We start from the raw sequence: 12,732 nt of genomic DNA, 5'->3' as shown, positions 1-12,732 counted from the left end.
TATAATTATTAAATTAATATGCATGTTGTCAGTAGTTTCGTATATCCTTCATGCTTTTATTTTTGCTTGTACAGCTTTAGTTTAAATACTTTTAATGGGAGAGTCAAAATTCCTTTTCGAATCAAAATCTTTTTGATTCTGAATCTAATATAACTGTTCAATTGTATAGCATTACACACGTGAAGCTGAAAACAAACAAGACATTTCTATTATCTTTATTGTACCTCATTATTAGCCTCACCACTACACAAACTGTTCAATCGTATAAGAAATAAAATACCATAACCATAAACGAATCACTAAGCAATAGAGTCGCATGTACCGAACGAAATGAATCGAATAAAGAATCGGTTCGTACATCATCTTTGTTTTGGCTTTGTCGCTATCCAATCATCATACCGCTCGAAAACGTGACTTGATTACTAGCCAATCGTTGCGCGCAGGAGGCGGAGCTTTACCAGCTAAACCTAAGTGTAAGAGGGACGTATGTCGGAAAACGGGTGGTGGTAAACATAACTCCGTGTTCCTGTTTACGTCTGGTTGAAATTTCAGGAAAGAGAAGACGACAGTGACGGTGCAGCCTGATCCCCCGCGCCTCACGAAGAGGTTTCAAAGTGGTCTTTTGCAGCAAAACCTGCAGCACTGCGCCTGCGCCTCTCCTGTCGTCAGACAGGCCGTTTCAATGCATTACAGAGAGCCGTTATCACCGCGGAGATGGACGCCAGTGACCTGTTCTCGAGCTGCAGAAAGGGCGACGTTGCCAGAGTGAGGTGTGTGTGTGTGTGTGCGCGCGCGCGCGCGCGTGTGTGTGTGTGTTGTGTTTGGTGGTTGAAGTGTAGTTGAGGTTTGACAGTTATGTTGTGATTGAGTTGTGGTTGTTGCATTTAGTTTTCTTGTTGTATTTGGAAGGTTGTTGTTGTGATTGTTGCATTTTGTGTTGTTTTTGTTTATTTTTGTGGTTGTGATGCATGTTGCATGATTAGCCACGTTGTGGTTGTAACTCTTACACTGTTGTGATTTGTTGCATTTTGTTGCTGTATTTTGAAGGTGGTTGTTGTTGCATTTTGTGTTGTTGTTGTTGTTGTTTATTTTTGTTGTGATGCATGCTGCATAATTAGCCACGTTGTGGTTATAACTCTTACACTGTTGCTGTAGTTTTGTTGTTGAGTTTGGTAGAGTGGTTGTTGTGGTTGTGTTTAGTTTTGTTGTTTTTTTAAAAACAACAAAAGGTTGTGATTGTTGCATTTTGTGTTGTTGTTTTTGTTTATTTTTGTGGTTGTGATGCATGTTGCATGATTAGCCACGTTGGGGTTGTAACTCTTACACTGTAGCTCTAGTTTTGTTGTTGAGTTTGGTAGAGTGGTTGTAATGGTTGTGTTTAGTTTTGTTGTTGTTTTTTGTGATTGCTGCATTAAGTGTTGTAGCTATGATTGTTGTGTTCATTGTTGCGTGTGTGTTGAGAAAAGTTGACTTTGCAGCTGTGACTGCGCGGTTGACTTTGTCATTGTTGTTGTATTTAATATTATTTTTGTTTGGATTGTTCTGTGGTTGTGATTATATTTAGCATTGTTGTTGTTGTTGAGTTTGTCTGGTTGGCTGATGTAATAGTTGTCAGATTCAGCGTTGTTGTGTGTTGTTGTAATCAGATTATTTGTTGTTGTAATTGTTTGTTGCTGTATTGTTGTATTTGGAAAGGTTTTGATTACGTGTTTGTGTGTTGTTGAGTGTGTAAAGTCAGCTGGTGTAATAGTTGTCAGCTTTAGCTGTAGTTTGTTGTGATTGTGGTATTCAGTGTTGTAGTTTGTTGTGATTGTTGTATTTAGTGTTGTTTGTTGTTGTAATTGGAAAGTTGACTGTTGTTGTGGTTGTTGTTGTTGTTGTTTGTAAAACTCTGCAGTAAACCTGGAGCTAACATTTCTAACCCAGGAAAGTCTTCAGGCCAGAGTGAGCTTGTTTGTTGTTTGTTTGTTTGTTTGTTTGTAATATGACATACTGATTCGTTTTCCTCATGAAGTTGCTGAGGGAATAATGTTTATTGCTGCAGGAACAGTAAGTGATGACAGGAGTTGTTTCTTGGCACAATGTCACCTAAAGAGATTTCAGTTCATTTATGATTAAAAAAACAAACATAGTCTTTAGCAAATTGTTGTGGTGTAAAAGAAATAAAGCACTGAGACTAATGAGCATGGATGTTGTGGTCTAGGGTGATGAGGCAGTTACTGAGGCAGTTATTGAGGCAGTTACCCTCACTACCACCCCGGTGGTGATTCTTTTCTGAAAACATCACGTCCCCGAGTGGTTTATTCCTCACAGGAGCAGCAGGAAGTCAGCAGCTGACGCTGGCAGATAAGTTTATAAGCCTTGGTTTGGCCTTTTGAGCCTCTTCACTGGGTAAAAAAAAGAAAAACAATGAGCTGCGATTTTATTAACACACCTTCAGACTCTAGTGTGTTTGATCCGTAACTTTGCGTTAGAGTCTGATTGCTGAAGTTCTGGTGATGAAATGAATAAATGAGTATTGGCTTTTTCTTCCTCAGATACCTGGTTGAACAGAGAGATGTGGAACTGAATATCAGAGATAACTGGGACAGTACACCTCTGTAAGTCCTAAACTTTATTAAAAAAAAATAATTTTTTATATAAAAAATAATTCTAATGTTTTTGACTGGTTTCAAGGTGAAAAAGCATTTTTAAAATTATTTATTTATTTTTTTGTGTTACGATTCTGAGGTCATGTTGGTCATGTGACGGATGAGAGTTATGACATCATACACTGTAATTCATTAATACTTCATTAATGTAGCTCTACGCCAAGCTGCTGTTGTCTTGGCTAGTTGTAGAGCTAGCAGCTTAATATGCTGGCGTAACACTTCCTGCTCGTGGACACTCCCTCGCTAGCCAGCTAGCTATTAACTAATTAATGAGCTTCTAACTTTTCTTATTTAAATTACATCAACAAGTGGAAGCAGTTTTGGGTTTGTTTGTGACTTTAGATGTTTGTTAGGTGAATTTTAGTGTCTTCACTCATCACCACGAGGGTTTTCTGTCAACTTTTCATTAAATGATAGCAGTGTGGATTTGTTTTTTCCTCATATCTGTTTTGGAAAATAAATAAATAAAAAAAATCAGAGCCCCCTTCAGCAGCGCTGATGGTTCTTCAATTCTGAAAATGATTATTATCCTGTAAATAATAATAATTAATAATGAGAATTTTAGAATCCAATATAGAAAAATTGTATGCTTTAACATATGATGATGAGTGTTTCTTTTTCCGTTTTGTGTGCATGTGTGTGTGTAGGTACTACGCATGCCTCTGTGGACATGAGGAGTTGGTGCAGTATTTATTGGCCAACGGTAAATACCAAAAGTTTCCTTTAAACTAGTATCTCACCGATTTTCCCAATCCAATGAGTAAATTCCACAGAAAACTGCAGCCTTGATCAAATTCCTCATGTTTCTGAATAATTTTCAGTTTTATTCCTTATTAGCAAGAGGAATTTATTTTAGGAATGTCAGTATAAGAAATATCAGATCTTTAGATCTTTTATAGGAATCACATCTGCTAAATGGCTTGTTATAGCAGTAGTTGCTTGTTGTGTGTGTGTGTGTGTGTTAAGGAGCGAAGTGTGAAGCGAACACGTTCGACGGCGAGCGATGTCTGTACGGAGCTCTGAGCGACTCCATACGCCGCCTGCTCAAGGAGTATAAGCGCATCACAGCTAAAACCATGCAGCGGGATTACTACGAGCAGTTCCTGCAGACGTGAGACACACACACACACTCACACACACTCCTCTGACTGAGTACATGTTCTGCACTACAGCACATTCCCGGATCCAGAGCCTCGCTGCTTGCCTTCAGTCGGCTTCATTCTAATTATTTGGTGCAGACATTTTTACCACAACTAGCTCAAACACTTGAATACGATTGGTCAGAAGCCGTAGTCCACACATCCGATTGGTCAGATATTGGATTATTGAAGTTGGCCTTATTAACCAGCTTGAAATGATTTTATTGGCATTTTTATGCTTCCCATGCTTAAATACTTAAAGCTAAATTATCTGCCAATAATATACGATGTGATGAGATCGTTTCAAGCTTGAAATTCTAATAATATGGTCAGAAGTATGGTGGTATGTGGTGTTATGTCTTATATCTTGCAGAAGTATTGTAGGAATTCCTGATAGTATACATCAGTGTCATATTTTTTTCTATTTTATTTTATTATCTGGAATTTTGAGTATTTGTTTGGTCTGCAGTTGCCATGTGAATTTTGAAAAATCTTAATATCTTAAGAAGAAGTCTTAATTATCAGCTATAACATTATGACCACTGAGAGGTGAAGTGAATAAGACTGATGATCTCCTCATCATGGCACCTGTTAGTGGGTGGGATATATTAGGCAGCAAGTGAACATTTTGTCCTCAAAGTTGATGTGTTAGAAGCAGGAAAAATGGACAAGCGTAAGGATTTGAGTGAGTTTGATGAAGGGCTGAATTGTGATGGCTAGACCACTGGATCAGAGCATCTCCAAAACTGCAGCTCTGGCAGGTGTTCATAATGTTATGCCTGGTCGGTGTATACAATATAGCACAGTGAAAATTTCTTCACATATCCCAGCTTTGGAATTTGTGGTCAGAGCACAGGGTCAGCCATGATACAGCACCCCTGGAGCAGAGAGGGTTAAGGGCCTAACATTGACAGCTTGTCAGTGCTGGGGCTTGACCTCTGACTTTCTGATGAATCAGTGACCCAGCACCTTAACCCCAGAGTCACCATGATCACAAAAAACTCCTTAAGGAACTGGATAATTGACCATTACTGCTTGCGCTGGCATTCAAGTGCAGGGTTAAAATTGAGGCATTTGATTCAAACCTAACATTTGCATTTTCCATCCTGGAGCCGGAACGATGCCTCTGTCACACAACGCACGTCTTTCTCTTTCTCTAAAAGGTGACATGTGAGACATTCATGATATTCCCAAGGTCTCATTTCACCTTAATCATCTGCTAAAAATTTGGTGTTTTGAATTGTTAATAATTTTAAATGTGTTTATCATTTAGCTGTTTGTTTACTGAACTGCTATTTTTTGTTTGTGTGTGTGTGTGCAGGCTGCTGGAGCAGGGCTCGTACAGCGACGTGACGTTCATGGTGCACGGCGAGATGTTCCGCACGCACCGCTGCATCCTCAGCGCTCGCTGTGAATACTTCGCCCACATGCTGGAGACTAAGTGGAAGGACAAGACCATGATCGCTCTCAAACATCCACTGGTGGGCGCCGTTTCACAAGACATGCTTCAAAGAAAACAAAACAAAACACAGTCGGTCGTTAACCTGGAGATTATCTATCTGAATCCTGTCAGATTTCATTCTGCAATCAGTCAGTATCTCCACGCTGACATGCGGCACCTCCACCCTCTCTGATTCGTTATATGGAAATGAGAGATTTGCATGAGAATCTTACTTTCACTTCTTCCCAAGAATGGGTGTGTTTGTGCAAATGGCAGCAAATAAAGGCTACATACGAGTTCAGCTTGGTTTTAGAAGGCGTGTAGGGGCAAAGCACAAAAATCTCCAAAAGGGCTTTTCACACTGGAAGTAGTTCCTCAACCCTGAGGAATCCTGGGTTGTCATTTCTGAGGCAGTGGTGGTTCAAGTGGTTAAGGCTCTGGGTTGCTGATCTCAGGATCGGGGTTCAAGCTCCACTGGTGGGCAACTGAGCAAGGCTCTTAACCCTCCCTGCTCCAGGGGTGCTGTATCATAGCTGCCCCTGCACTCTGACCCCAACTTCCTCAGCTGGGATAGGGGAAGAAAAGAATTCCACTGTGCTGTGATGAATGTATGGTTATAATAAAGGCTTCATAACCTTACATTTCACACTCTGCATTCCTAAACCCTGGATTAACCTTCCTCTAATTTGCATATCAACAACCCTGATGGGATAAATCCACCACTTCGTCTCACACTTTCACTCTATCAGTTAGGGAAAAAAGTCCAGCTCTGCCGTTCTGCACCCGAGCAGGTGGTGTGATCTTTCACAGCTTTCTGATCTTTTTTGGGCTTTTTAATTTTGTCGTCTAGTCCTCTAGACTTTTGTACGTTTATATCCAACTTCGGTTACAGTCAGTTCATTAAATACTCGACTATTTCTGACTCAATTTGTCCTGAGCAGACTTTTCTGTCCATAGCTACTGTTTACACATGCATACAATGGCTTTCTGACTGTACAAATCATGTGATGCAGAGGGTGTGGTAGTTTAGTGATTAAGGTGTTGGATTACTGATCAGAAGGTTGTGAGTTTGAATCCCAGGTCTACCAAGCTGCCACTGCTGGGCCCCTGAGCAAGGCCCTTAACCCTCAGATGCTCGGTTGTATAAAAAACGATATAAGAATGTAAGTCGCTCTGGATAAGGGTGTCTGCCAAATGATACTGTAAAATGATATGAGGTTTTCAAAAGCTGTTCAGTTTTGAATTGCGACATTCTAACAGCGCATCGTTTCACACTGTACATGTTTGCCACCGTAATGCGGAGTTAATGCTGCAAAAGCTGAGTTTTAATACCCCAGGGTTAATTCCAGGTTTGATGCTAAACTCGGGCATAAGTTGAGTTTGAAGCCTTAAAGTGTGCTGAACTCTTAACCATTCAGCACTATTCCTCTACACTCAACCTGTTCTGTTTATCCACGAGGCATATGTTAGCACAGTCGAGGGCTAAAGTTTTTGTCCCCCTTTGTTTCTGAGTAAACAAAAAAATCTTCTGAAAGCAGGAAAAGAAACAGTTTATATGGCAAAACCACCGGAAGTAATAGTTCAAAAGACGTCAAAAAAAGTCACAGTTTTGTAATGGACGTCTCTGAGAAAAAATAATAATAATATACGACATCTGCTAATGTTTGAGAGACTTGTTTTTTATGATGGTGAAATGAGGATCTTATAAAACACTGAAAATGTCTTCTTTATTTGTTCCTTTTTTAGGCTGTCTAAACTTTGGCAATCAGCTGTACCACATACATATTGCAATCAACTCCAGATCACATGCCTCCGTTGCTGATTTTTTTCCCATAACTGCACTCACTAGTGTTTTATTGTTTACTCAGTTACATAAACCTTAATGCTTGACCTTGTTATAATTATTGCTATATTATTAGTATTTTGGAAAAAGAGAAGACTGCTCGTTTGGTGTATATTTGCTGCTTATTTTTCTTATTTCAAGTTTGAAATGTTCTCATGTTACTAGAGGAAGTTTATTTCTAGAAATGGTACAGGTTCTTGTCCCGGCTTGTGTTCATACCTGGGGTTTAGGGGTTGATACAGTAGGTTGGTTATTGTGTGGCAATAGTCTGTAATCAGTCTCTAACTGAATAAACAATAAAACACTAGCGAGAGCGCTGTTATAGGAAAATAATCAGTAACAGAGACGTGTGATCTGGAGTTGATAATTTTCCTAAAACCGCGTACACAGCAGTTTAAACAAAGATTAAAATCGTCCCGCTGTTATATAACGAAACCTCAGCATAAATACTCACCTCCACCGTGTGCCAGGCGAAGGTGAACTCCTCCCTCAGTATTTTGTTGTAATCGAGGTCACGTCTGAAATGAGCTGAGAGCGGCTACGGTGCAGATCTAAAACCGTCTTCCCTCAGGAGCGTGTGAACGCTGGATTGGGTTCATCCTTAACGCTAGAATTCTCTAATCGTTTCTGTGTAGGACATGTCCTCGAGGCACACAAGCATTTTTCTTACTCTGTGTCGTTCTTTTCGTCTAATCTCGGTTTAATTATATGTGCCGATTACGTATGCATGACCATACAACATTCTTTTTGGTCATCTAATTTTTTTGGTCATCATTTTGTGTGTGTGACCAGGTAAACCCGGCCGCATTCGCCGCCATCTTGCAGTACTTCTACACAGGTGAGGATCAGAAGAAGCTTCAGCGTAAAACAAAAACACCGTAGATGCCGTACTCAGAGTTCTTCAGCTGTACATTGTTTGTTGCAGGTCGGCTGGACATCGACGTGAGTTACGTGGAAGACTGCAAGCGTCTGGCCAAGCAGTGCAAGATCAGCGAGCTCATCGAGGAGCTGGAGGTCAAGTGCAAGCAGGTGCAGGAGTTTGGTGAGACACTGCTGCTTTTGGTGTATTAATAATCACACCATACACGCGCATCCTCTTCTCTCGCCTCTTGTATTCAGAGCGAATAGTGAAAAACTTTTCTGTCTCTGTCAGTGTCCAACAAGCCAGGGACGTGTGTGAAGGTGCTCACTCTGGATCCTCATGACTGGCAGCTGCAGGACGGCATGGCTCTGTTAGCCGACAGCGCTCTCCCCGCTGATCTAAGGGTGAGACACAAACACTGCGGATCTGCTCACAAGCACGTTTTTGGTTCTTTTATCCGATTAAACTGCATGTGATCTGTTTCTCAGGTTGGATACGGGCAGCTACCTTTTGATTTGACTGACAGTTTTCCGAGCTACCCTGACATCTGCTTCAGGGTGGACGGTTATGACTTCCTGTGTCATAAGGTGATGAAATATTCAGACTGTTTTATCTATCTATTTATTTATTTATTTATTTATTTATTTATTTACTTCATCTGTTTATTAAAAAGCTGTCCTTGTTTTAAAAAAAACTGCAGTTATTCAGCAAATCTCTGGCTTGAACCATGTATAAGAACCATTTGTGTGTGTGTGTGTGTGTGTGTGTGTCTCCAGGCGTTTTTCTGTGGCCGCAGCGATTACTTCAAGGCGTTAGTGGAAGATCATTTCAGTGAAGGAGAAACCCTGCAGTCTCTCCCTGAAGTTCCTGTCATCACTCTACATGATGTATCTCACGAGCTGTTCACCAAAATCCTCTACTACATCTACAGCAATAACACACAGGTACACACACACACACACACACACTAATAAACTCAACTTTCTCCAAGTCAGGTTGACATTACCAAGTGAGATGGGTGTAAAGGAGGCGTGGCTTGCAGGGGGTCTGAGTAACCATCAGTTATTTTAGAATAATAACCTAATTGGCTTAACTGCTATTATTATTATTATTATTATTATTATTATTATGGAAAAAGAGAAGACTGCTCATTTGGTGTATTTTCATTATTCTTATTTCAAGCTTGAAATGTTCTTGTGTTACTGGAGGATTTGGCTATTTGGATAAGTTTTTTTCTAGAAATTTTACTAGTACTTCTCTCAATTTGTCCTCATACCTAGGGGTTAGGGGTTAGGGTAGATAACCCTTTGTGCTGTTAGCTTTCAGTGCATGTGTGAAAGAGGTTATTTACAATAGTTTTATATGCTAATATGCTGATGCATAAAGTTTCTGAGTATTACATCATCATCTAATAATACAGTAGGTTGGTTATTGTGTGGCAACACAAACTGAGATGATATTTAATCATCCATCCATCCATCCATCCACCCATCCATCCTTTTTCTGTTGCACTGAACCTGGAATCTATCCTGGGGCACTCGGGGCACAAGGCAGGGGGACCCAGAATATAATTACACACACTTACACACGTACACACACACACACTATGGACAATTTAAAGATGCCAATTGGTCTACAACTCGTGTGTGTGTGTGTGTGTGTATATATATATAATATATAAATATTATTATTATTATAATATATATTTAACAACGCACATCTAGGCTACATTAGCTAAGCTGCATTGGTAGCTTACAATAGCTTCAGTAGCTTAGTGGTTAAGGTGTTGGACTACTGATCAGGAGGTTGTGATGTCCACCAAGCTGCCACTGCTGTGTCACTGAACACGGCTCTTAACCATTCAGTTGCTCAGCTGCATAAAAAATTAGATGAAAATGTAAGTCGCTCTGGATAAGGGTGTCATCCAGGTGCTAGAAATGTATTGTAAATGTCTTTGGACTGGGGGAGGAAACTGGAGAACCCTGGGAGAACATGTAAACTCGGGAATCGAACCCCGTACCCTGGAAATGCGAGGCGAACACACTAATCACTAAGCTTAGTGGTTAGACGATTGATTGGACGGTCTTGAGTTCAAATCCCAGGTCCACCAAGACAACCAAGCTGTTGTATAAATAAGATAAATGTAAGTTGCTCTGGATAAAGACGTCTACCAAATGCCATAAATGGAAATGCAAGTCTCTGTTAGTGCCGTGTTAGCAGATTTGAGCCAAGTATCCGTCTGTATTACTGAATTTTCAATGTGTTATTAACGTGCATGGAATATTGTGTTTATGTGTGTGTTACAGCTGTCTCACGATAGCGTCTACGAAGTGTTATGTGTAGCAGACATGTACCTTCTGCCGGGTCTGAAGCGCCTGTGCGGTCGCACCCTGGCCGCTCTGCTCAGCGAGGAAAACGTTCTGCACATGTGGAAGACGGCCAAACTGTTCAGCCTGTTGCGCCTCGAGGACCAGTGCACCGAGTACATGGCTAAGATCATCGAGAGGGTGCGTTTCCATCTCTACATGCACGTGTTGTCACAGCTGGGATTTTGATCTCTGGAGCATGAATATTAATCAGGACAGGGACCTAAGAGAAGCTTTTGAAGATGCGAATAAATCAAACGTGTAATAAAAATGTGTGCGGCTCTTTGATCCTGAACCTTTGTGTGTGTTTTGTTTTTTGTTTTTGTGTGTGTGTTTGGAAGCTGGTGGAAAGGGCGGAGTTTGCAGAGCTGATCCGAGAGGACGCCGAGAATGTGGCGGCACGCCAGGAGACGGACTCCATCCCGCTGGTGGACGACATCCGCTACCACATCAGCGGCAACGTTCAGACGTACAGCGCCATCGAGGAGGCCAACCAGAAACTGCACGCTCTCGAGTTCCTGCTCAATTACATCGGCCTGGACTGCTGAGCGTGCACGCAGAAACGCAGGCTTATGCGTAGGATAACATGGTGTGGCGTTACGGCTTTATCTACGCTTTCTGCGCACCGGAAATGAGTAGCGATCAGTTTTAGAATAACAGCCTGCTGTTAACGTTAACTCGCTCTTATATACCCTCACACTGAGTGGAGCTTAAAGCTTTACGCAAGTTTACTTATTGGTTTTACTTTAGATTAGATTCTGTTCTTATTATCATGAATGAGAACCGGTCAAATATCATTTTGTGTATCCGTTAAGCATGGTTACATAACGATAGAGTTACACTGAAGTGAGATACGGGCTGCAGAATAATGACTAAAATATTAACGCTTTGCGATTAGTTAAGCAGTTTAGGAGCAAAATTGCTTTACAGCATCGTGTCTGAATCTATCGCTCTGCACTTTATAAACCTGTAGTCATACAGATGAGGAAAACAACAACAATTATGAGCAAATGAATCATTTTTAAACAATCGTGATCCAAATGAATAAATATGTGAATAAAATAATAATTAAAAAAATACATGAAAATATGAGCCATAAATAAATACGTAAATATATATAAGCCACAGGAATCCTGCGAATTAATGTTAATCAACAGTGAATTATGTTTGTTTAATTAATTAATTAAATCTGAATCCACAGTCTTAATATAAAAGGTGTAATATAATAACAAGAGGCGAAAGTGCTTCATTTACTTCATCATATAATGATTTCATCAGGAAAAAGATAGCGAGGTCTTTCGTTAAAGGACTTAAACGCGTGTTATTAGTTAAACATACGGATTATGTTTATTTTAAAGGCACTTTGGTGATCGTATAAATACGCAAATACATTAAAACACGCACATACGTCAGGAGGTGGTTATGTAACGCACCAATCTGTAATTAGTGACATCCGATCAGAGATAACCAGCAATTTGGTGTTTACCCATTAATAATAATAATTACAATATTCTGTTGATTTAAAATGCACTTCAGCGCTGACATAAACAGCTTTAATATGATAATATTATGACTGCTCTTTTTTTCGTCATTATTAAGATTACGAGGTCATTTATATAAAACTTAAAAGAGCTGATCTACAGGATCGGAATTTTGTTAGCATGTGATATTTTGAGATTGTGTCTGTCTGAGACGTTCAGCTGTTTCAGTGAGATCTCTTAGAATATTGTCATTTTTGGGCTTATGAGCTGAAATAATTTCTGGACACACTTCCAGCACCGGGAGTGTGTGTGTGTGTGTGTGTGTTCTCTGTGATTATGACCCATAACATCACAGCTCTTACACTCCTGTCTGTTGTTACCTGTCTCGGGTGTGTTAGAATCCAGACAGAGCAAAAACATGGGATTGGATTCGGACTGCGCTGGGGTTTTTTTGTTTCGTTTTTGTTTTAACTCCATTTCGAGACCGTAGAATTATAAGGTTCTGACACTTTTTTCCTCACAAGTGAATTATTATTAATTATTCATTTAATGTATTATTTACATCCTGCTAAATATTTGCAAGTGGCGAAAGTGTTGAATTCTTTATTCTGAATTCTGATTGGACAGAAGGTTGATTATAATGCAAAAAAAAAGACATTTTAGGGAATGATAATATCTGGAATCTAGTTACATTTATTTACTATTCCTTATTAAATCATACAATTACAATAAAGCGAATATAGGATTATTAAGAATATATCTAGGTATATTTTTAAGCTTTCAATTTTCTTCTTCTATTTCCAGATTTTGCTTCGTTCTAGAAATTAAAGTTTCGTTTTAAACTAAGTTTAAAAATACGAAAATATAAAATAAGTCTAGAAATGGGCTCAGTAATCTTAGATTTGTTTTATTTTAATTTTATAATAAGAAATAGTGTTTGATTTTTGTC

The 12,732-nt window shown here is 39.7% G+C and overlaps 1 protein-coding gene across 1 annotated transcript; it reads left to right on the top strand.

Moving 5' to 3' along the window:
* Nucleotides 1-490: 490 nt before the first annotated feature.
* Nucleotides 491-11,586, top strand: abtb1 (ankyrin repeat and BTB (POZ) domain containing 1). Its single transcript, XM_058390422.1, has 12 exons — nt 491-770; nt 2,538-2,600; nt 3,299-3,354; nt 3,618-3,762; nt 5,112-5,271; nt 7,867-7,912; nt 8,000-8,116; nt 8,228-8,340; nt 8,425-8,523; nt 8,713-8,880; nt 10,243-10,443; nt 10,644-11,586. The coding sequence occupies exons 1-12, from the start codon at nt 715-717 to the stop codon at nt 10,848-10,850; spliced, it is 1,431 nt and encodes a 476-aa protein (XP_058246405.1). The 5' UTR covers nt 491-714; the 3' UTR covers nt 10,851-11,586.
* The last annotated feature ends 1,146 nt before the right edge of the window (nt 11,587-12,732 follow it).

The sequence above is a fragment of the Hemibagrus wyckioides genome, linkage group LG05 (assembly GCF_019097595.1).
Source record: "Hemibagrus wyckioides isolate EC202008001 linkage group LG05, SWU_Hwy_1.0, whole genome shotgun sequence".
Classification (NCBI taxonomy): Eukaryota; Metazoa; Chordata; class Actinopteri; order Siluriformes; family Bagridae; genus Hemibagrus; species Hemibagrus wyckioides.
This window is presented reverse-complemented; position numbering and strand designations above follow the sequence as displayed.

Excerpts from the sequence above, each read along its gene's own strand:
- abtb1 (XM_058390422.1), top strand. The coding sequence starts at position 715 with ATGGACGCCAGTGACCTGTTCTCGAGCTGCAGAAAGGGCGACGTTGCC. Across the intron at positions 3,355-3,617 it reads GCAGTATTTATTGGCCAACG|GAGCGAAGTGTGAAGCGAAC; the intron begins GTAAATACCAAA and ends GTGTGTGTTAAG. Across the intron at positions 7,913-7,999 it reads CTTGCAGTACTTCTACACAG|GTCGGCTGGACATCGACGTG; the intron begins GTGAGGATCAGA and ends TGTTTGTTGCAG.